We start from the raw sequence: 25,121 nt of genomic DNA on the forward strand, positions 1-25,121 counted from the left end.
TGAAGAAACTAATGACAAAAACTTGTGAATCTGATTCTCATTAGTAAAGAGGAACTGAAAACAGTGTTGAAGCTGCTGAGGGGAGTCCTTATCTGAAGTCTAGGGAGGGAGAGAAGTGAATGGAAGAGTCAACAAATCACAGTTCTGAAGTTCTATGATCATATGGTCCTTTTAATAATATTTTTACGATAAATTGCTAGCCATAGAACCTCCAGGTCAAAAGGTACTTTTACTTTTATACTTAATAAGCTATGCTTTTTTTGTTCTTCATGTTTGTACCAAAGAAGTTCAAGCAAAAATGGTGGAGTAGAATGAAAGCAGAACATCCCAAATTTGAGTTAATTCTCTATATAACTTAGAAATGAAACTTTTTTTAGAGAAATTTGCTGTAAAGATAACTTCCTCCCAATTTACGTACTTCTTTTCTAATTTTAGCTGCATTGGTTTTGTTTGTGTAAAACTTTTTGATTTTATGTAATCAAAGTATCCATTTTTTCTTCTGTAATTGTCTCTTGCTTGGTCACAAACTCTTCCCCCATCTATGGATCTAACAGGTAATTTCTTCCTTGCTCCTCTAGTTTGCTTATATCACCCTTTATAGCTGTCATTTTCCTATTTGGAGCTTTTCTTGGTATGTGATAAGACATAGTTGGCCATGCCTATATTCTGCCAGACTGCTTTCCAGTTTTCCCACCAGTTTTTGTTGAATAGTGATTATCTGCCCCCAAAACTGAGATTTTTGGGTTCATCAAATACTAGGCTATTGTGTTTATTTGCTTCTTCTGTATATTGTGTACTTGTTCTACTGATCACCCTCTTTCTTTCCTACTGCTAAATTGTTTTTGGTAATTACTTCTTTGTAGTGAGTATAGTTTTACATCTGGTACTCCTAGGTCCCCTTCCTTTGAACTTTTGTTCTTCTAGGTGAATTGGATAATGCATACAATATACTCAATAACTCTCTGAATTTAAATTCAGTGAGGAACCACAAATATAATACTGTCCTCTAGAATGTGTTTGAGATATATACCCTTATGGACAGGAATTAGAATTAACTTTCTTTTAGCCATTCTTTAATGGACTGAAAGAGTTTAAATTTGATGTGCTTAAGAGTAGATTTTAGGACAGGCCTTCAGATAATAACTTGGATGCATTTATAAATAGCCTTCAGCTTTCTGTACTTTTTTTGTATGACTAATGACTTAAATTTTTAAAAATAGATATGTTTATTAACTAAATCTTAGTTCAAGATAGACATGGATTTGCAGTTTTGTTTTGGTTTTGGTTTTTTTTGGACACCAGTTCCATTCTTGAACATGAATGTCCCTTAGTCATTCTTTTAGCAATGTATCTAAAGATTGACTCTGTTTCTTGTGGATTTTTTCCTTTACAATAAAAGTGATGTTTTGTGATATTGAATTGGCATTTAGTCAATTGTAGATGGAATTTTTCTCCCACACTTTCAGAGAATTCAACCCTAACAACAATGTTTAACTTCTCTTTATTGCTCATTACCTAATGCCAAAGGTTGGAATGTTGCTCAGGAATTGCACTTAAAATATTTCAGGTCAGTCAAGAAGAATCTCTATGAGGAATTCTTAACAGCATTAATGTTTTCAAATTTTGCACTTCATACTTCTATGAAGTGGAGTGCTTTAAATAACCCAAATATGCTGGTATTCATCACATTGTAACATTTACATTGCCCTTTTTTGTGTGTATTAGTTTATATTAGTTAAGACAGTTTAGAGTCTAGACTTTTGGGAATTGCATTATAAGTATTGTGGTTTTTCTTTTTTTAAATAAGACACATTTAAAAATATTTAACTCTGTTTTTTTGCATTTAAAGCAGTATAAAGATTCATGGTTGATATATTCAGTCTATTCAAGTTCTGATGACTCCTTCCTATCTGCCCACCCACAGTCTCAAGTTTTCCCTATCACATAAACATCTTTGCTCTTCTGTTCAGATTTCTTAGGAGTACTTCTCTCCCTTCATCTCATACTCATTCTTCACAGTTTTATATTATACTTGTTTAAATAACATGCCTTCATTACCTCTCATCTAGATTTTCGAAATAGCTGCCTACTAAGTTCCCCTGCCTCAAGTCTCTTCCACCCTCCACAGATCTGTCAGCTATTCCTAAAGCACAGGTCTGACTGTCCTTGAGTTTCTTAATAGACTTTAGTGGTTCCCTATTGCTTGAAGAAGGATCAAATAGACTCTTCTGTTTGTAATTTAAGGCCCTTTACAATCTGGTTCCAACCTGCTTTTTAACTCGCCTCCATGCTTTCTTCAATTTAGCCAGACTGTCACTTCTCACATAACAACATTCCATCCTCATTCTTTGGGTCTGTGTACAATCTGTTGTTCCCAATACCTAAAATGCACATTTCATCTTGTCTTTTGCTTCTGACAATACCGGGTTTCCTTTAAAATTCTGTTTGAATGCCATCTCCTTCATTAGAAATTTCCTGATTCCCCTCAGTTGCTAATGTCTTCTTCTAAAAATTGTTCTGTATTTATTTTGTATGTGCTTAAAAATATATACATGTTGTCTCTCCTGATAGAATGACATTTTCTTGGAGACAAGGACTGTTTCAGTTTTTTCTTTTTATCACTGGTCTTCAGCACAGTAACCGGTCCATAGTAGGGATTTAATAACTGCTTCTTGATTGATTAAACAAAGAGAAGATTGTAACTCTTGTTTAATTTCTTTTTTTATTTTCATAGTATTTATTTAAAGTGGGGAGATGTGAAATAATACAGAAGAGAGCTTAAGGAAGTTTAGAAGTAGAAATAGGCAAGCAGAACAGCCTGAATACTCATATACTCTATACTTCTATACTCTAAAATATTTACAGCATCACTTTATTGTGGTAGCTAAAAACTAGAAACAAAGTAGATGCCCATCAATTGGGGAATGGCTAAATAATTTGTGGTACATGATGAACATAATAGAATATTACTGTGCCATAAGAAATGATATGTATGATAAGTACATAGAAGCATGGAAAGCTCTCTGTGAACTGATACAGAGTGAAGTAAACAGAACCAAGGAAACAATATACACAGTAACTACAACAATATCATTGAAAAGAACAACTATACATCCAAAAAATCAAAAGTAAATGTAACCAAATTGTAAAGATCAAGTGGATTCAAATAAAGAGATGAGAAGACACTCTCAACAGGAGGTGGGAGGTCCATAGGTGTTACACATTGCATATGTTCTCAGGCTTTTTCAATTTATCAATCAGTACTGACTTTTTTTTTCTTTTTCCTCTTCAAAAGATACAAATTTGTCATATAGGATGGGCTGTCTAGAAGGAGGAGGCCAAAGGGTACATGGAATACTATAGTGTTGAAAGAAACAGAAAAAAATCAATAAAAACGATATAAAAATAAAAAACTCAAGCAATATGAATGAGTTACTTTTAGACACGATTAAAAGTATATAGCTAGGGGCAGTGAGGTGGCGCAGTGGTTAGAGTACCGGCCTTGGAGTCAGGAGGACCTGAGTTCAAATATGGCTTCAGACACATAGCACTCACTAGCTGTGTGACTCTGGGCAAGTCACTTAACCCCAATTGCCTCACCCTCCTCCCCCCTCCAAAAACAGTATATAGCTAAAATCAAAGGTGATAATTATTTTCCTGGGGAAAATTTTTTGGAAATTTCCTCCAAAATACAGGAGTAAAATAAGGATGTCCTCTTTCTTCATTATTCTTTAACATAATTCTAGAAATACTAGTTGTGAAAACAATAAGATGAGAAAAATTAAAAGAATTTAATTATTAGGCAAAGAAGATGATCTCTTTTATAGATAAAATGATGGTTCACTTAAAAAAACAGAAATAATCTCCAAAGAAATTAATTGAAACAGTTTTGGTAAAATAGCTAGATACAGCATTTCTAAACAGTGGTAACAAAATATTGACAGAATTAAGTAAAAAGAAAAATCCCATCCAGAATAACAAAATGCTTAATAGGTCCAGGAATCAGTCTAATAATGCTCACTTCTATAAATACAACTATTAATCAGTCAAAAGTAAAAAGAAAATGATTGGTGACAATATTCAGTACTCATGGTTGGGATGTACAATATCATAAAATGATAATTACTTAAATTAATTTACATATTTCATGCTATAGCAGTTCACCTAACGAGGAAGTACTTTATAGATATAGAGGAAAAAAATTATTATTTTTTTAATTTTAAAAAAATTTTATAGCCATCGATTTTTTAAAAAATATTTATTTTTAGTTTTCAGCATTCACTTCCATAAGATTTTGAGTTTTAAATTTTCTCCCTCTTCCACTTCTCCTCCTCCCTCCTCAAGATGGTGTGCAATCTGATATAGGTTCTATTTATACATTTATATTAAGCATATTATCCCATTAGTTGTGATGTAAAGAAGAATTAGAACTAATGGGAGGAACCATGAGAATGAAACAACAAGACAAAACAGCAAAAGAAAAAGAGACCAAATAGTATGCTTCTATCTGGGTTCAGACTCCATAGTTCTATGGATGTAGATATCATTTTCCATCATGAATCTTTTGGAGTCATCTTAGATCCTTGCATTGCTGAGAAAGAGCTAAGTCTATCAAAGCCAGTCATCACACAATGGCTGTTAACTGTGTATAATGTTTTCCTGCTTTTGCTCAGGAAATAAAATTTATTTGGAGTAATAAAAACTCTAGAAGCTCAAGGGAAATAATGGGGGAAATGGGAAGTGCGAATAACTCTTTCAGATGAACTCAACACACCGTTTGGTAAACCTTGAGGACATTAACTACTTGGGAGAAAAACTCCCTATTTGTCAAGAACTGCTGGGAAAATGGGAAAGCTAATGATACGTTAGATTTAAATCAGTATCTTGCACATATAACACAAAAATCTTAAAATGGATAGTGACTTGTGTATTAAAAGTCACACAAAAACATCAAAAGAGAATGAGTTCAGGGACTCTTTTAGTGCTAATGAGAAACATACTTAGACAAGGGTTAGAGGTGATCACAAAAGATAAATCATTTTGATTATAGTGAAATGAAAATCTTCTGTATTTCATAATATATCAGTGAAAATCTTTTGTATGAAAAAAATCAGTACTGTCAGGATAAGAATAGGACTGCTCTGCATAACTTGCAGCCTGCAGGCTGCAAAGGATTTCAGGAAGCCTATGAAAAATGTAGAGGAAAACATCCTTTGTATGTAGAGGAAATCCTTTGGCATGCCGCAAGCAGCCCGAGGGCCGTAAGCTGCCTTCAAGTCGTGCAGGCCCAGAATAGAAGCTACTTAATTGAGAAACTATCTTGGCACTAGATCTGTCTTGTATCCAAGAGATATGGGTAGCTAATACAAAATATATAAGACCAAGAACTATTTCATAGTCAAAAGATTTGAACAGTAATTCTCAGAAAAAAAAAAGAAAGAAAGAAAAAAAAAAGACAACTATAGGAAAAACTGCTGTAAGTCACAAATAATAAGGGAAATGTAAATTAAAAGAAATCATCATGTTTTACCTCAGGATTTCATACCTAGGAAATTAGTAAAGATATCAACAGGTGGAAGGTGTTTGGGAGACTGGAGATAGAAATGCACAGTAAAACACTGGGTAGAGATTTGAATTGACCTAACCATTCTGGAAAGTAATTTGATGTTATCCTCACCACTCATCCCACGCCAAATTTTTTTAACTAAGGTATCCACATCTTTAACTGATTGTTCATATACCCCAAGGAAGCAAGACAGAAAGGTGCCGCGTGAACCAAATTATTCATATTTGTGTTAGCAAAAAAAAAAAAAAAGAGAGAGAAACAAAGTACATGTCTGTGGCTAAATAAATTGTTATGTTATTGTAATGAATATTACCATATAGTAAGGATGATAGATATGAAGAATTGAAGAAGGAAAAAAAAACACAACCCTGAGAAGTCTTATGTGAATTGATGCAGAATGAAGTTAGCAGCTTTAAAAACAACAGTAGATAACTACTTTACGTCTCTCCACAGTCCACCCCGTTCAGGGAGCTCCAGTGGCTCCTTGTCACTTCTAGGAGCAAATAATCCTGTTTGGCATTTAAAGCCTTTCATAACCTTTATCTTTCTGGTTATCTTATATTTTACACTGTTCCCTGTATTCTGTTATCCAGCTATACCAGTCCAGAATGTATTTTGTCTCTACCGTTGTACTGACTGTCCCCCAACTTTGGAATGCTCTGCTCCCTTTCCTCTACCTCTTAGTTTTCCTGGGTTCCTTTAAGACTCTGTTCAAGTCTCACTTTCTTTGGGAGGCCTGTCCTGTCACCTTCATTTATTAAATGCCTACTGTGTGTTAGCCACCATGCTAAGCATTTAAAGCATTATCTCATTTGATCTTCACAACAACCCTGGAGGTAGGTGCTATTATTATTCCCATTTTACAGATAAGGAAACTGAAGTAGGCAGAGATTTAGTGATTGGCCCAGAATTGCACAACTAGGAAGTGTCTGAGGCTGGATCAGAATTCAAGTCTTGCTGACTCCAGGTCTTAAGACTATCTACTGTGCTCCTTAGCTGTTGAGTGACACTAATTGTTTTGTATTGGTCAATCAGTAAACACTTATTAAATGCCTACTATGTTACAGGTACTGTGCTAAGGGCTGGGTATACAATAATGAATTGTGATATTGTATATATCTCAGCTATATTGGAACAGCCAAAGTCAACTAAAAATTAATCAGTAGATCTTAGCTGTTAACCTCGTTACCTTTAGTATTATCACTTAATTGCATTTCATGGCAAGAGCATTTTATAATGGAAGGCTCTCTTACATTCATCCTCATTTGGTCTTTTTTTAAAAAAAAGTCTCCCACTACACAGACTTCCATTGAGAAGAGCTTTAAAACCTGAAGAACTTCATCCCTCAATACAATGTACAAATGCTAGCTGTTGTAGTAGTAGTTGTTATTATTATGTGGCTGTATAGTCCAGAAAAAAAAAATTTCCCTGTATTAGTCGTATTTGAAAATATAGGTCTTTTTCTGTATTGTATGTTAATAACCTCACTGTCAGGAGGTGAGTTGTGTGTTTCATCTTCAGTTTTTTGAACTTGTGGTTTATGATTGTGTTGATCAGCATTCTAAAGTCAGAGTTTTTTTCCCTCTGTGATGTTTTCATTGTATAGACTGTTCTAGTTTTAGTTTACTTTTGTATGATTTTATAGAAGTCTTTCAGGTTTCTTCTAAAATTGTCTCATGATTTCTTATGACACAGTAATATTTTATTACTTTCACATAACAACAGCTTAACCATTCCCCAACAGGAGGATACCCTACCCCCTATTTTCCAACTTTTATCTCATGAAAAGAGATACTTTAATTTTGAAAATATAGATCCTTTTCCTTTTTGTTTGATTTCTTTGGAGTATAAGCCTAATAATAGTATTGCTGGGTCATAGGGAATGCATAGTCTGGTACCTTTCTGGGCAGAGTTCCCAAACTGCTTTCCAGAATGGCTAGACCAATTCATAGCAATACCTACCACAGTACACTAGTTAACCTGTTTCCCGTGACCCCTCTACTATTTGTCATTTCCCTGTTTTGTCATTTTTACTATACTAACAGGTATGATTTAATACAAATCAAAATTACCTTAATTTTCGTTTCCCTAATTATTGGTTTAGATTAATTTTTTTCTTATGATTGTTGATAGTTTAGATTTATTCCTTTGAAAATTGGCTATTTTTATCCTTTGACTGTTTATCTATTGGAGATTGGCGCTTAGACTTAGAAAAGTCATTTAGTTCCTTGTATATTTTGGAAATGAGACCCTTATCAGAGAAACTTGTTACGCAGTTGTTTCCCTCAGTTAACTGTTTCCCTTCTAATTTTTGCCATAGTAGATTTGTTTGTCCAAAACCTTTAAGGAAAGCCAGAACTCAGCAGTTCCTCTGATACTCAGTCTAGTGCTCCTGAAGCAATGTTATAGTGGAGAGAACTTTGGACATGGAGTCACAAGGCACCTACTTTTGAATCTAAGCATCATTACTAGCTTTGTGAATAGGTACAGTTCCCTTAACATCTCAGCCTTATTTTTCTTCATTTGTAAACTGAGAATAATATGTACCCTACGTACCTCACAGAGTAGTTATTATGAGGATACTATTTTGTAAAGCTTAAGGTACTACATATGTGAATGTAAATTGCTGCTATCATTTTTTGTTATTAAATCATACTGCATGGAATAGTAATAAATAATTCAGGTCTATTCAGGGTACAGCTCTTGAAATATACCATAAGAATTCCCTCTTATTTTGACAGGCTTTTGGAAATGCAAAGACAGCACATAATAACAACTCAAGTCGCTTTGGCAAGTTTATTCAAGTAAATTACCAGGAGACTGGAACTGTTCGTGGGTAAGTAGCATTCGTCAGTATTATGCATTTTAGAATTTACTTGCTTTTTATTTTTGCATACTTCTCTGTTTAAGAAGTAGCAAATGAAATCTGTATTTGCTGTTTAACAGAGTATAGTCACTTCATTGTATTTACATTTGAAGAATATTGGCCACTTGTCCTTTGTCATTACCAGTGTATACATTTGCTGTTCGTTGAAGGCAAGTGTTTCTCCTGACTTTGTCTTTCTTGCTACTCCACCTAATCAGTCAACTTCAGTGGCTCCCTGTGCATTCGGGATCACACATTTTACCTTTGCAACAACTCTCATATATACCCCTTTCTGTCCTCTGACACTGCCACCACTCTGGTACAGGCTCTCCTCACCTCTTACCTGGAGTATTGCAGTAGCTGCTAAGGGGTCTGCCTGTCTCAAGTCCTTCCCTGCTAAAATCCATCCTCCATTCAGCAGCCAAACTAATTTTCCTAAACTGCAGGTCTGACCACGTTGCCTCTCTGCTCAACAAACTCCAGTGGCTCCCTATTGCCTCTAGGCTCAAACATAAATTCCTCTATTTGATTCAAAGCCCTTCATGACCTAGATCCCCTTACCTACCTTTCCAGTCTTCTTGCCCCTTATTCTTCACCACACACTCTTCAACCTGGCCTCCTGGTTATTCCACAAACAAGACATTTGATCTTTCACTTCTGGGCTTTTTCTTTAGCTATTCTCTATCATAGGACATCTGCCCATTTAGAACTAGGTTACAAACACATTGTTCAAGTCAGGGCTTCCTGCTATTTCATCATGAAATTTTTCACCTCTGATAATATTATGCTTCAAATTATTTTCCTCTAATTGATTCTATTCTCCCATTCTATTAATTGTGACATCTGCCCTCAAGAAGAATATAAACTACCAAGCAAAACTGAAAAACTTCAGAACTCTTACCGATATAGTGAGCAGCCATGATTTCAGCACATCAGTGATGAAGCAAACCTGTTGCCTTTCTACAGAGAAATGTCGACTATGGATGTGGAAAGAAGTATACTTTTTCAGACATTACCAGTGTATTGATTCATTTTGATTAGCCCTGCTTATCAGCTACAAATGAAGGTTCTTTGCAGACAGGAAAATATGTCACTAAGTAGTGATAGTGGTATTAAAAATGGCATTAATAAAACAGATTTTCTTTTAAAAAAGTAATACATCCTACCTTGAAATGTAGTATATTCAGGTCACCTCTTCCATACCTTTGGTATGTACCCTGAGAATTCAGTATTTATTTACTAGTTTCATTTCCAGAGTTTCCCTCTGCCACTATCATTTAGTAAACTTTTTTTCCTTTGAGGTTCACACTATCTAAATTTATCACACAATCAAAATTCAGCTGGACACTGTATCTGTTGATTCCTTATGGTATTCTTCCATCCTCATTTATTTCATTACCTGATTTACATTCTTTATCTTGTCTCAGACTCCTGCCTTGGTAGTATACAGATTGCTCCCTCAAATACTCTTAACTTCTCAGTTCCCAAGACTATTAAATATGTACTATGTATTCCTCCATTCCACCCTGCTCCACACAGAGATCATATCCTTGATTTTAATATCACCCACAAGTAATGCACTTGCATGTTCATAAACTCCAGAATTCCTTGATCTGATTTTGATCATTCTATTATTTTATCCATTTTTATCATTTTGTCCTTACCCATGCCTTATTGGCCCCAACTATTTGTGATTCTCACCTTGTCCTCCATTCCCTTACTTCTCTGATCATTTTCAGTTCATTATCTCTGGACTGGCTACAATGACCTCTCTTCCCCTTTCTTAACCCCTTGGAGAACAATTCAGTGGTATACTGTCCCCTACTTTTAAATCCGTTGTCCCCTTATCCCATTGCCAATCTTGTCTTGCCAAATCCCAACCTGAATTCCTCCCTCCACCCTACTTCCTTTCCTATTCATGTGGCTCTGAAGAAAACTGGAAAAAATCATGAAATTGTGCATTTTGAGTACAATACTAATGTATGTCATCTGTCTCAAGTGATCTCTCACTGCAGTAGCACAATTCATTTGATTTCCTCTTTAATCAGTTCTCTTTCCCACTCTCCATAGCAACAGTTCAAAAAGTTATTTTACACAGTCTTATTTCTTCTCTGGCCCCTCGTGCCACTTCTCCCCATCTCATCTCTACTAAGTATTGCATCTTATATTTCACTGATGAAAATGAGGTCATTCATCCAGAATTCTCTTTTCTCCTCCCCTTTTATCTCGAGTCACTCAAATTTTATCTTCTCTGTCAGAGTGTCTCTTCCTTTAAGATGCCTCTGAAGTCCATCCAGTCTTCTGCACGAAACCTTTCCTGATCCTCTAAACTGCTAGTACCTTCCCTTCGCTCCCCTTTAGACCATTTTGTAGTTTATTCAATTCATACTTATGCTATATTTTTATGAACTTTTTGTCTCTCCCTAGAATGTAAGCTTCTCCTAATGTGAATTGCTTAATTCTTTGTATTTATATCCTCAGCACCCTAGGTAGCTACTTAATAAATACTTGTTGATTGATTGATTGAAAAAGACTAGATATATTACATATCCACATCCCTTTGATGATAAGGGAAAAAAAGAACTGAACATTTACCAAATAGGGAAGTTAGGGATGCTGATAGAGGTAATTTGTGTTTCAATTGAGTTAATTTTACCAGATTAGATAAGACGCTATTGGAACTTAATATCATTATGTATTACACTTAAGAGTTTATAAATATGTAAGGCTGTGAACTTCATAGCAGCCAGAACTCAATAGTAACTGATAGAGTAATGTGTATTAATAATACTTAATGAAAATTGCATAGAGAGTTATATGTCCTTTTGTATACTTATGTGTTTTCTGTTAAACAGATGTTATTTACCATATGTTAAATGTTTTTCTGATAAGTAATTTTATCACCGTTTTTTTCCCTTACAGAGCTTATGTTGAAAAATACCTATTGGAGAAGTCTAGACTAGTCTATCAGGAACACAATGAGCGGTAGGAACTTTTTTATTCATATGTGTATGTGTGTGTGTGTGTGTGTGTGTGTTCCACAGAACCTCTGAATTAGACCCTTAATTTTCTGGGTTTCAGTTATGCTTATTCAGATTGTACTGTTGCTAATAATAATAAAGTGACACATTTGTTGCATATGCTCCTTCATATTAAACCATAATATCTAAACCATAATATCACCTATCAATGACCATGTCCTAGATGCAAATGGAAGGTAATTTTCAGTGATGTAGGACTGTTGTCCCTACAGGCAACAGAAGTATGTACAGACCAGTGGGGAAAACAACACAGAGACCCAAGAAGCACATGGGCCAGTGATAGACATAAAGAAACATAAGCTTATCCAGACAGAAGCAGAAAGGTAGAAGTAGAGAGATTAACACAGAAGTGTAGAAATGTGGTCTTTTGAGAAAAAGATATCTTACAAAGGATGAAGTAGTTCCCGTTGAGAATGTTTGCCCTAAACTTATTTTTATTTCTTAGTTTTGGAGCTTTTAGAGAGGAAATATATGAGGTAACAGCTTATGTATTAGTAAAAGCTGTTAAAAGGGAGATCATAACAAATGCAGGTGAAATCAAGAAAATGATTAGATATGTAGTCAATAAAACTTAGACTATATAAGAGACTATTTTGAAGAAAGATTTTTTTTTACATACACATTAAATAGCCAGTTGCTAAAAAAGCAAGGAAATATCCCAAAATGAATTTGCAGGTAAAAACTTACCAAGACCATTTGAATTCACCTGTGAATTTACCAGTATTCAGCCTTTATGCTATTATAAACTGTTTCCAAATAGAGAAAAAAAGAATGCTCCATTACTCTTTATCTGAAGCAAATATAGTTCTGATTGACAAATGCAGAAGGGATAAGACAGACAAAGGGAAGTACAAATCAGCATTATTAATGAATACAAATATATAAAAAGGATTTGTGAGTTTGTTATCATGGATCAGTATAGATTACAACCTGTCTCTGACTAGACATCCTTTGCCTGAAGCAGATAAAGACTATGTGACTTGTGTGTATTTATTTTTTAATATATTATTCTAATCTATTTGCCAATATGTTAGTATTTTTGCATCATTTTTCATTAATGATACAGAGACAGCGTGGTGTTAATATGTAGAGAATGCTATAACTAGAGTCAGAAGACCTGGATTAAAATTTTACCTTCCTCTCCCTCTCTCTCTCCCTTTCCCTCTCCTTCCCTCCCTTTGTCCCTTCCTCTCTTCCTCCCTCCTCCTTCACTGTCCCTCTCCTTTCCTTCCTCCCTTCTTCCCTCCCTCCCTCTACACACACACACACACACACACACACACACACACACACTTTGTCTAGATATACAAAGTATAGACCTGCACTAGCATAATTAAAATCAGAAGACCATGTACACACATATACATACGTATGCATATATGTATGTATGCAAAGTGTTAATTTGTAGCACTCTCTACTCATTATGCCATACTCTCTCTATCATTAATGAGAAATGATGCAAAAATACTAAAATATTGGTAAATAGATGACAGTTACATATTAATGAAATTATTTATCTTGGTCAAATAGAATTTATATCAAATGCACAGGTGGTTCAGTATTAGAAAACAGTCAATATAATTATATCAGTAATATACTTCATAGAAATCGTAAGATTATGATTAAGTTCAGAAGCTTTTGATAATATATAATAGCTATATTACAAGCATTAAAAAGTATAAGCTTGGAATAGTTTTTCCTGGAAAATATTTGAAACTGTGAACTAGCATTATATGTTAGGGAATCATAATAGGTCCCTTCCCCCTAAGAATATGAATATATGAGTACTCTCTACTTGCACCGTCATTATTCGACACCATTTTAGAAGTGTTTATTATATCTTTTGGCAAGGTGAAGTAATTAAAGGAATAAGCGAAAGAAGAAGATAAAGTGTCTTTGCTGGTGCTATAAGGGTGCCTTCTTAAACTGAAGACAACAAAAAACAAAAATTACTTTACCAGTAGAGCAGGTTATAATACAAATTCATAAAAACCTGAGCAATTCTGTATATCAGTAACAAATTTCAGAATAAATTTGTAGGAAAAGTAATATAATTATGATAAAATGTATCAAACACTTGAGCATTACTTACTATTATCAAGACATTTGCAAGACAGGCATAAAGAATATTGTAAAGCAGTTTTAACAGAAGTATAAAGGATGAATTAAGTAATTGGAGAGACCCAATGTACGTGACTGTGTTGAGCTAATACAGGAAAGATAGCAGTATTATCTAAATTAATCTGTAGATCTAATATAATAGCAGTCAGACTGATAACAAGGGCTATGTCACAGAATTAGCTATAGTGGTAACAAAATTTATATTGGTGAATAAGAGGACAAGAATTACCAGGGGGTGTTACAGTACAGTGGATTATTAAGTATTCTCACAGTTGTTAGATTTAAATGTATTTAATATAAATGGGTAATGAATTGTCTAGTGCTGGACAAAAGGGGAAAAAAATAGCTTAATGCAACAGTTTACTACCTTTGTGTGTCGAACATCCTTCATCCTTAACCCACTTATCTATAAAATGAGGAGGCTGTATTTAGTGGCCTCATGTCCCTTCAAACTTTAGATCTACACCTATTATCCTTCCAGTTTTTTTTTAATTAAAAAAATCATTAATTCGGTGCTAACCTAACTGTGGAGAATCAGGCACGGTATTCTACTATTGGCAGAACTTTGGAATGGGAGAAGCAACTTTTGGGAAAGCAGTTTAACATTTATTTTTAAAAACTGCGAAACTATTTAGTCTTTTTGAATTCAGTAATTTTGCCCAGGGCTTTTATAAAAGTTCTTGTTCATATGGAAAAAGAGACCTGTACATTTTTTTAAATGATGCCAAAAAGTGGAAAAATCTATGTAGCCCAGAATTGAGGTATTGCAGAAAAAATGGTCGTATATTAGTAGAATGTAATTTTACTGTGCTATAAGAAAAGAAGTGAAGAATGTAGAGAAATACATAAAGTAAGGCAGAATATAGAAAGGATAAACAGAACTACAGCATACACACTATTTCAGTGGATCTGTGATTTTGGTCATGTCCTTTCTTCTCCCTGTGGACGTTAGAACCTATCCATTTCTGCCTGTGTCACTCATGCTTCAATCCTTAGAGGAGTATATGCTCTCATTGATGCCAGGACACCAATGTAGATCTCTGAAAGAGAACAGCCCCTATATGCCTCCTCATTCTGTGTACATCTTCTCCCTACTTTTCTTTGCCTCTTCTTTGTCCATTCTTGGGAATGTGTCAAATGTAATGGGAGAGTTTCTTGATTACATCACATTTTTAATTGCCAGTGCATAGACTTTCCATTTGCTATGCCTCATTCTTCCTACATGACTGGTGTGTGTTCCTTGATTTCTTTTTGTGAGGAGTTGGTTGCTGTAATTTCCTCCTAGTTTTGCTCATTGTGTCCATGTCCTCCTAGAAGTTGTGTCTTTTGGAAAAGCTTAGTGTGATACATTTTGTTTTCATACCAGTTCTATCCCCTTAACATGTCCACATCCTCCTTGCCTCTTACTTCCCCTAGCACTGAAAGATATTTAAGCAGAACCATACTTAGCCATGGTTTGTGACCTCATATACCATATTTTCACATTCATTCCTTCACCTGCCTACTGAGAAGGAGGTATTTTTCAAGATTGAGATTAGATACTAAAATTAATGTTAGACTGACTTTTAGTTTTGTTTTCATTTATATACTATATTCACTGTATGTATAATTCCCTTTGTTATTTTTATTTCAGTCAGCATCAGTTAATGTTTTTGTTACTACAAAGTTTTTTCCTTTGATTTCTTTGGGGTGCATGCATAGCAGAATCGTTGGTTCAAAAGGTATACATACAGTAACTTTTCTCAAATAATTGCAAATTGTTCTTCCGAGTAATTGAATCTTAATCCAATGTCAGGAAAATTAAGCAAGCCATTAATGAACAACAAAAAATCCCTGATCCGAGTAGTTTTACCAGTACATTCTATCTAATATTTAATGAACATGTAATTTCTTTGCTACTAAACTCTTCTCAATAATAGAGAAAGAAATTGCTTTTGCATCATTTAATGTCCAAATATATTTTGTTCTAGAGACAAATTTTAATTATTCATTTGTTTTTATGACAGGAACTACCATGTGTTCTATTACTTACTGGCAGGAGCAAGTGAAGAAGAGAGGGCAGCATTCCATCTTAAACAGCCTGAGGAGTATCATTACCTCAACCAGGTGGGGCTTGGAGAGAGGGAAGGCATTTTGAAGTGTTGGATGTTGTTATAAATGTACTCAGTTTTCACTAGTGTTTGTCCTTTGATGTAGGTAACAGTTACTGAATAGAATAGTTAAAATCCTAATTTTACAAAATTTATGAATTTTATATTTCTGTGTATTGCATTTTTGTTACATTTATACAGATTTTCGATATCTTAGGTTTAATGTCTGAAATAAAAGAATTCATAATATTTGCTTTTGCATCTTTTTCACATAGAAAAGGTTTTTATGTGTTATGATTTTATTATTTATTATACTTTCTGATGAACCAACAAACTGTTTATACTAGACAAGAGTCTAGATTTTGGGGGGAGCATTCTCCACCCTCCTCTGTAGTTTGAATGTTGTTACTAATGATGTTACTAATACTCTTTTGCAAAGTTTTCATGTAAAATGTGATTTACATATTTACGAGTCTTTGGTGTCTAATTCCTTGCATGATTTCGTGATGGCTTAACTATTTTTTCTTTATCTATGTGACTATATACATACATATATATACACACACACACACACACACACACACACACACACACACACACACACACACATAGTATCTATTAACATATGTATATATACATATAGATATATAGACATATTACTTTGTAGCATGATTAGCTTAACAAAGTAACAAATCTACTGTTGTCAAAATGAAATTCATCCATTATATTTAGAAACTTTAGATCTTTCTCTGAAATTATTTTTACCAGAGCAGATTTAAACAATCTTTTCCCAGCAGAATAATTGCAAAGACTCTCATATATTACTTTTCTTTATTATAGGTTAGATAGAATACTTAACTAAACTTAATAAATGTTAATAAATTTGGTATGCTTCACTTTTTATGATAGTAATGTTAGTAGATCGCAAATCTTCTTTTTGAAGATAAAATAATTGAAAAAAAAATTGAAGATAAAATGAACATTTCTCTGTTTAAAAATCCTAATAAAGAGAAAGATTAATGTTTTTGTGCTTAAAGTTTTATTAATATGAGTAATATTAGAGATCTGTAAGGAAAAGCTTACTACAAATTAAAGGACTAATTACCTCTCAAACAAATAGCCTGTTTTGATAGCAACTTAGACATTTTAGGATGTGGTTATAGTAATGCAAGTAGCAGGTCAAGTATTCTTCAAAATATTGTATGCTGTATTACTGACATCAATTTAAAAATATCTGTTTTAGCATGGTCTACTATAAATTTTTAAGAGTATCACATTCCTAGTAGTACTTTTAGCTTTTTTGTTAAATAAAATTAAGTGGTATTTCTTTGGAAGGTCATAATTCCATTTCTGGGACAGTCATTCTCTGGATTCCTTAAATAAACCATTTGGATTGTGGCTTTAGCAATTAAGTTCCTTTACTTATTCTTTTTAGAGACAGACACCCCTAAAAATAAGTTAATCTTAGGTATCTCTGAACCTGTTGTAATTTTAAAAAAAAAACTGTCTTCCTGTTATCTATTATTTGGATAGACTGAAACTTAAGTTTCATATGAAATCAGAGAAGAGGAAGTATTAATAATTCTAGTGGATGATTTCCCAGAATATTTCTTAAATTTCTCATTCAGTCTTATTGTGCAAAATCTACTTTTATGTTGCTAGTGGCTGTGCTACATGCTTGCTTAGTTTAAAAGATGGTGAGGAAAGTTTGTTGTACTTTATCTCTACCTAACTGGATTTGCCTTACTTTCAGATGACAAAGAAACCCCTCAGACAGAGCTGGGATGATTATTACTATGACTCTGAGCCGGTCAGTACAAGTACACAGGTAGTCTGTGTTGCTGGTGAAGGGTATTACCTTGCTCATTTGATTATCATCCATCTTACAACTTTGGGAAATCAACATATAAAGTCAGAACCAGAACAGTTAATGATAGTTTACATTACTTGATGGTTGGTCAAAATTATGCCAATAATATCCTATTTGTATTTCTTGGTTAATTGATTCTCAAAAAAATGATTCTCAGTCCAAATTTAAGAGGAATATAGATTTTTTTAAAATTGCATTTGAAGACCAAAGTCATGAACTTTTGAGAGTTAATGATGATTCCAAAGTAGCTGTATTTTATGATAGTGGGACTTTTACATTTTCATTTAATGAATGTTTCTACAAACTTGATCAATTTTAATTTTTGAATCATTTAATCTAATTGAAAATGAATTTAGTCAAATCATAACAAGATTGAAGTCATTTACTTATTTAATTACTACTAGTTTTTTTTTTTATTCCTCCCTTAAAATAAAGGTTGCTTCAAGTGAAATATGCCAGGTGGGTACTGCTGCACTGCTTCAGTTCAGCAACCCAGTGCTTAAAGTTTTAATCTGGTTTCTCATCAGGACTCTTTTTGAAAACAGATTTATGAATTATTTTTAATAGAACACATCTTCATATTTGGGTAGTGATTAGATTTGATGTGTTAAAATTTGAGGTTCCTTTAATCTTATGTTTTTAAAAAATAAACTCAAAACACTTTTTTGATCCTGTGTATTTTTTCAGTTTCTGAGAGAAAATAATTTTATATATCTTTCAAAGAAATTTTAGTGAAATTTCAGAACACAGCCCTGAGGAAATTACCATGAACTGACAGTATCCATAATTCTTTGGCCTCTGAGCATAAATAAAGGGATTGTTTAAACTTAGCTTATTTGTCATATCAACTGAGGTCAAATAGCCACAACATAAAATTGGTGAAGAAAGGGATAAGTAATGCTGTTCTTTTTCCTGACCTGTGTGGAAACAATTCGGATGTCAAAACTTAAAATAAGATCTTCTCAGTTAATATGTTTCTAAATATTCATCTGTGTTCTCTTTCCCTTCACTTTTCTTTGCTCTAGAATGGTTGTCTGGTTGTTTGTGGTAACTTTTCTATTTATTAAAAATCTAGTTTATTTCAAAGACTTAAAAAGTGATTCTAGTGTTGGCAGATTTTATGGAGAAAAGGAAATGTTTAATTTTATTAGTTTCTGAAATGTTTAATATTGATTTCTGAAAGGATTAAAAGATTCAGTATGTTAAGTCAAATAATAGGGCTCATTGAAAGCTGTTTACCAGCTTTTCTAATACATTCTGACAAACCTTAACAGAAATGTTAACAACTTGTATTACATTCTGTTTAGAGTAAACAAGCAGTGCTAAAATTATTCAGAGTGAGAGAGTAAATATATCATTTTTCAGTGAGGAAATCATAAATACTCATTGCTTAGGTGCTGTGTTTTATTTTGGACTTGATCTGTGATTTCATTGATATTGGGAACCTCCATGTGAGAGAAAGCCAGGTGCGAAAACTTCCTCTACCAATATAGGTCTTCACCTTCTCTGTAGTTTATACATTAAGCAGGTTCCCCTTGGGAATGAAAGGTTAAATAACTTATCCTGGTTCCATAGTCAGTGTGTGTCAGGTACTGGACTTGAGCCTAACATCTTTTCTTGAGGGAGACTCTATAGGCTCTCTATTCACCATGCTAACTCCCCTTAGGTTGCTGGTTAACTTATTTTTTTTATTCAAACCAACTGGGGACAGATTAAATCAATGAAAAATCCAAATTACAAAATTTTTTTTAAAGTAATTATATTTTATGAAGATCAAATAAAAAAACTAGATTAACAAAATACTGCCAGGTGGTTTTAATTAGTATATCAATCATCTTTAAAGAAGTATTTCTTAACTACTTCAAAGCTATTCTCTTAAGGTGGTGGTTATTAAAGTGGTTTGAGGATTCTAGGGAGTTCCCTACAACTTTTAAGGGGTCCTTGAGGTCAAAACTCTTTTCATAATAATACTAATATGTTATTTTGCTATTAAAAATTATTTTTTTCAATTTACATATCCGTATGAGGCTGGATTTTCTTAATGTGCTTAAACTGAAACAACATTGCAACAGATTAAATGCAGAAGCAGATACCATATAACCCTCATAGGCTATAAAGAAAGGCCAAAAACAGGATGCCTCTCCTTAAGAAGCTGACATACTGAGTGGGAAGAAGTGTGTGTGTTTGTGTTTATACATGTACACGTACACATATATGGGAGGGAGGGGAGAAAGAATCTCATTGGGAAGGCATTAGAAGGGAGAGGGTATACAAGAAAGGCCTCTTGCTTCTGCAAGGTGAGATTTGTGCAGAGTCTTGAAATAAGCCAGAAGAGCCAAGAGGTAAAGGTAAAGAGAAAAAGCATTGCAGGCATGAGAGACAGCCAGTGAAAAGACAGAGGTCAGGAGATATGCCTCACAATGTGGAAAGAGCAGCTAGAATGCCTGTGTCTCAGGATTATGGAACACGTGGAGATGGAGGGATGGACATACAGTGTAAACATACTAAAAAGGTAGGAAGGGGCCAGGTTGATGTGGGTTTTAGTCCCCCTCATCTGAGATGTGAGAAAGCAAAGCAGTTTTTTTTTATTTAACAAAAATGATCTCTTTGGAGACTTGGAAGGATAGATATTTTAAGATGTTGCCTAGGTAATAAGTGTTTTTTGGTGAATGTTTGTAACATAAAACATTAAGTGGAAATGTTGGTTATTGTAATAATTTTATGACACTGTAAAGTGCTGTGTAATCATCATAGCTATTCATGAACTGTCAGCATTCAGCATTAGATACAGTAATTTCAAAAGTAGGTTAAAATGGTTGATCTAAATTTATATTATAAAGTCCTAGGTAGAACTTTAACAAGATTTGTCAGTCATTTATTTTTTTTCTTTGTTCTACTTCTTTAATTGTCACTAATATTTTAGTTATTGCCCTCAGCTCTTACAAATGAAAATTATTCATTTATAGTTTCAAAATACAGCTTTGAAAGAACTAGAATTCAACCTACCACATAATATAATTTGTCTAAAATTAAATGGAAAGGCTAAATTTCACTAGGAGATTTGGGGTTCCTTTCTTTCTAGATAGACACATGTTGAAATTCCAAAGTTGGATTAAATAAAATTAATAAGTTCCTCCATTTACAGAATTGTCATTTTTTAAAATTTATTTTTATCTCAATAAATAGTACTTAGATTACTGTATACCAGAATTTATTGGACAGGTGAGTGGCATAAAGACAACTTACTTGAATATGATTGTCATTTATGTGACAATATATGTTAATGAACATTGTACTTGCTGTATGTACATTTTTAACTTTGCTGTTTGTGAATTTGAAAACATTGATTTACTGTCAGTTGTCAGTCTTCTTGGAAATGAGCATGTTCCTTGTTTATAAAAATTAAGATTAAAGTGTCTGTATTAAAATGTTACTGTTTCTTTTTGTTGTTTTTAAGATAAAGATTAGAACAAATGCAAGTTCATGGAATTAAAGATTTAGAGCTAGAAGAAATCTTAGAGATTGTGTAGTTGAATCTTCTGATTTTATGGATGAGGAAACAGATAACCATTGAACTTAAGTGATAAATGTCAGGTGATTCTGGACCCTGCAGAATGTTTCTGATCCTTCATACATAAGTCTTTTCCTAGAAAAATAGAATCTTAAAGAGTTAGAAGAACCTTTAGAGGTCATCAAAGCTAACCTTCTATGAATATAAAGAATTTTTCTAGTCTTCAGCAGTATATTTCTGTTGAGACCATGAGGTAATAGTGTCAGTTTTCCCTTCAGAATATAGGGTGATAGTATAGGCTTAACTCTTTATATTTTCTACTACAGTAAAGTAGTCATTACACATAAAATGATAAATGATATAACTTAAGAGGAATTACGTGTGTTTATGTACTTTAACAAAATAATACCTATTCCCTTCTTTGTCACCTTTCTGCCATTTTAAATAGTATATTTATTAGATTTTGTTGTTCACATTTTGAAAGTAGTTCTGTTCAAGTATGTTCTTTTTTTTACTTCCTTCATTCTACATTGCTTTATATTAGTATTCCCATATTTGTTTGTAGTCTTCACATGTGTCATACTTTAGGTCATTAGTATTCATTTACTTCAGTTTTTTCAACTATTTAGTCATTTTGATTAAAAAATCAAATCAACAAGCCAAAGGATCTTTATCTCTTTATCATTCTGTTTATTTCATTGGAAACATATAATTTTCATTTGCTTGATTCAGGAAAATCTTTACTTATAAAATTATTGATCTTCATGTAGGAGTTTCTGAGATGAAAAAGTATGTTTTAAGTTTCCCATCAAAGCACACAAGTAACATTTTTAAAATTTCTGTTTTTTACTTGAACAAATAGTTTTCAGTTTAAAAAATGATAGTTGAGGGAAGCATTAAGTTGCCTAAGACTTATGAGGAAAATGAAACACTTGAATTCCTAATAAATAATTTTCTATAGTGTATTTACAACCTCACATATATAGATAGGTTCTTTTACCCCCAGAGATTTAAAACATTTTAAACATGCCACTCATTCTTGGATTCAGATCTCCCAAGTATTTAATTGAACAATTATGTGTATTGTTGTAGCAAAATAAATTCCTAAAGTTATTCTTAATTTCCAAAGCAGGATAATTTCTAATAATAAAACTATTCTAAGATGAAATCATTGTATTATTTTATTACAAAGAAAAAACTTGGATCAACTTAGAATAAATTTCTTTTATTGCGTAGGAAAGTTGAATGGAAACATTGTACTAACAAATAATAATCATTTTTATGGGACTAGAGACTGTTTCTTGGTTCCCAAATTTGAATATACGGCATTTGAAAATTACTATAGTTCACACATTTAGCTTTCCCCTCCTTGTTACTCATTCTTAATTTGGTTGGCCAGTTACATAAGAAGGCTAGAAGGAAATATTGGTTTAACTAAACAGTGTGCTGTCATTGATATTGCTACATAAATAAAAATAATGTCTTTTGATTGAAGGAAATTATTTATAGCTGTTCAAAATCACCTAAATGTCAGAATACTTTAAAAGAGCGCTATTAGTGTTATGAACATCATTTAACTCTGATTTGTGAGAAGCAAAATAATGAGAACAGTGGATTTATTGTTTTGATATGCATCTACAAATTTCTGACTGTGGTTTGGTCATATAAGCAACAGTTACACTTAGTTTTGAATCAAGTAGATAACCTTGATTTCCTCTGTCTTGAACTAGCAGGATTGTTCCACTGCTGATGGAGAGGATCTGAAGCATGATTTTGAACGATTACAGCTGGCAATGGAAATGGTGGGATTTCTTCCCAAGACCCGTAGACAGTGAGTTCATTTGATAAATTCTCTTGAACTGTACTATCCTTTCTCTCTTTAGAAGCAATGTTATGAAGTACCTTTGAAAAATATGTCATTCTGGACTACTGGTAACATAACATGGTGCAAATTAGGTGCAGTTTGCAGTTGTGGAGAAGCCAAGTATTAGAGTGTTGTTAAGTTTGGGGGTAATTAGGGAAAGATTCCTTGAAAAGGTGAATTTTGAATAGGATTTTTAAAGGATGCAGAAAATATGAAGTGGAAGCCTATGAAGAAAGTTCTTAGCAGACTTTGTAGTAATCTATTGCAGAAGTTCAGGTAAGGGGTATAGTAAGGGTACAAGCGTATTGGTAATAAAAAAGAGAAGAAGAAACAGAAAAATTATTGAAGGGGTAGACTTGATAGGACAACAATCTAATACAAGAAGTTAATGATATGGATGATTCATAGATAGCACCAAGGTTTCAAACATGGAAAACTGGAAGAATTGTGGTGCTCTAACAGAAATAGGAGTAGGCTTTGGGGAAATATAATTAGCTCATTTTGAGATGTATTGTACTTGAGGTGTTGACATTATATGCGAACTGAGGTATCTTGACAGCTGAAGATGTGGGCCTGGAGCTCAGGAAAAGAATCCAGTTTAGAGCTATAGATTTGGCAATCACAGTGGTAGCTCTGGGGTTGAATGAGATTGCTTAATTAAAAGGGAAAGAGAAGAAAGGAAGGCCTTTAGGGGCCATCTATCTTAAAGAGTTGGGAAGAGGACAAGGAACCAATAAAAGAGACAGAGAAGGTTCATTTAGGAGGAGAACCATGAGAATATAGTGTGTTTGTAAGCCAAGGGAGGAGAGAACATCCTGTGGGAAATCAGGTGTGTGGCGTCCAGTAAATAGCATTAAAAGCATGGAAAAAGCAGTATGTTACATTTGGAGTTAGATATTTGGAGTTAGAGAACCTAAATTCAAATTTCATCTCTGACGCTGCCTTTCTAACCTTGAACTAATCATTGAACTTCTCTAGACCTTCTTTTTCTCATCTGTAAGATGAGTCTGGACAGGATGATTCCTAAGGCCCTTTCTAGCTCTAAATCTGTGGTCTTAATTGTAGGCACATGAGAGGGAAAAGGAGTGACTGAAGGTGAATGAGAGAGAACAGATTATTGCTAGCAGGAAGATTCATGAAACATTGAAATCTGTAACATGTCAAGTTCTGGGCATGAAATTTTAGGAATAACATTGACAAACTGGAGTATATTCACAAGGGAGAAACTAGAATAGTGAGAAGCCTGGGGAATACATCACATGAGGATTGGTTGAATGAATTGCAGGACACATTGTACATTGATCCTGACATTGTAATGTCATTTTGATCCTCTTCAAGCACAAAGGACAAACAACAACATCCTGAAGAAGACAAGATTTAGGGGGCACATGATATTCTTTTAAGTAGCTGAAGTATAGCGACATGAATTTGCTTCACCTTAGAGGATAGAGCTAGGAGCAGTGGGTAGAAGTTGTAGATAAGCAGATTTAGGCTTAATGTGAAGACAAAAATCCATAGATATTTGAATAGTCTAAAGGGGAGTGGGCTTCCTCCGGATGTATGTATTATGTTTTGCCTTCTTTAGGAGTCTTTTTTTTTTTTAAGGCATTTGGGGTTAAGTGACTTGCCCAGGGTCACACAGCTAGTAAGTGTCAAGTGTTTGGTCTGAGGCCGGATTTGAACTCAGTCCTCCTGACTTCAGGGCTGGTACTCTATCTACTGTACCACCTAGCTGCCCCCTTTAGAAGTGGAGACTGGGCAATTGTTTATGGACATTGTTATAGAAGGGATTCTAGATTAGGGCTTCTTAAACTTTTTCTACTGGTGACCCCTTCAGCATGCATGCATGCATGCATGCATTCATTCATTCATTCATTCATTCATTTATTTATGTTTTGCTTTTTGGTGAGGCCGTCAGGTTTAAGTGACTTGCCCAGGCTCATACAGCTAGTAAGTGTCTGAGGCCGGATTTGAACTACGGTCCTCTTGACTCCAGGGCTGATGCTCTACCCACTGCGCAACCTAGCTGCCCCCCTTCAGCATTTCTTAAACTATGGGTAGTAACCCCAAATGGGGTCTAGAATCTAGATGACCTCAGAGAGAGGAAGGAAGGAGGGAAGAATGGAAGAGAACAAAGTCTTCAAGGAGCAATACCGAGAAAGCCTCAATTGATCGGTCTCAGTATTTTTAGT

General features: G+C 33.9%; 1 protein-coding gene across 1 annotated transcript in view; it reads left to right on the plus strand.

Annotated features, from left to right (window-relative positions):
• MYO9A (myosin IXA) overlaps window positions 1–25,121 on the plus strand; it is a 320,315-nt gene that overhangs the window by 76,284 nt on the left and 218,910 nt on the right. The window contains 5 exon segments of the mRNA XM_020996823.2: window positions 8,308–8,402; window positions 11,355–11,417; window positions 15,601–15,700; window positions 17,438–17,494; window positions 22,799–22,896. Coding sequence (XP_020852482.1) covers window positions 8,308–8,402; window positions 11,355–11,417; window positions 15,601–15,700; window positions 17,438–17,494; window positions 22,799–22,896 — 413 coding nt within the window.

Source organism: Phascolarctos cinereus, unplaced genomic scaffold (genome assembly GCF_003287225.1).
Source record: "Phascolarctos cinereus isolate Bilbo 61053 unplaced genomic scaffold, phaCin_HiC Scaffold_3;HRSCAF=262, whole genome shotgun sequence".
Classification (NCBI taxonomy): Eukaryota; Metazoa; Chordata; class Mammalia; order Diprotodontia; family Phascolarctidae; genus Phascolarctos; species Phascolarctos cinereus.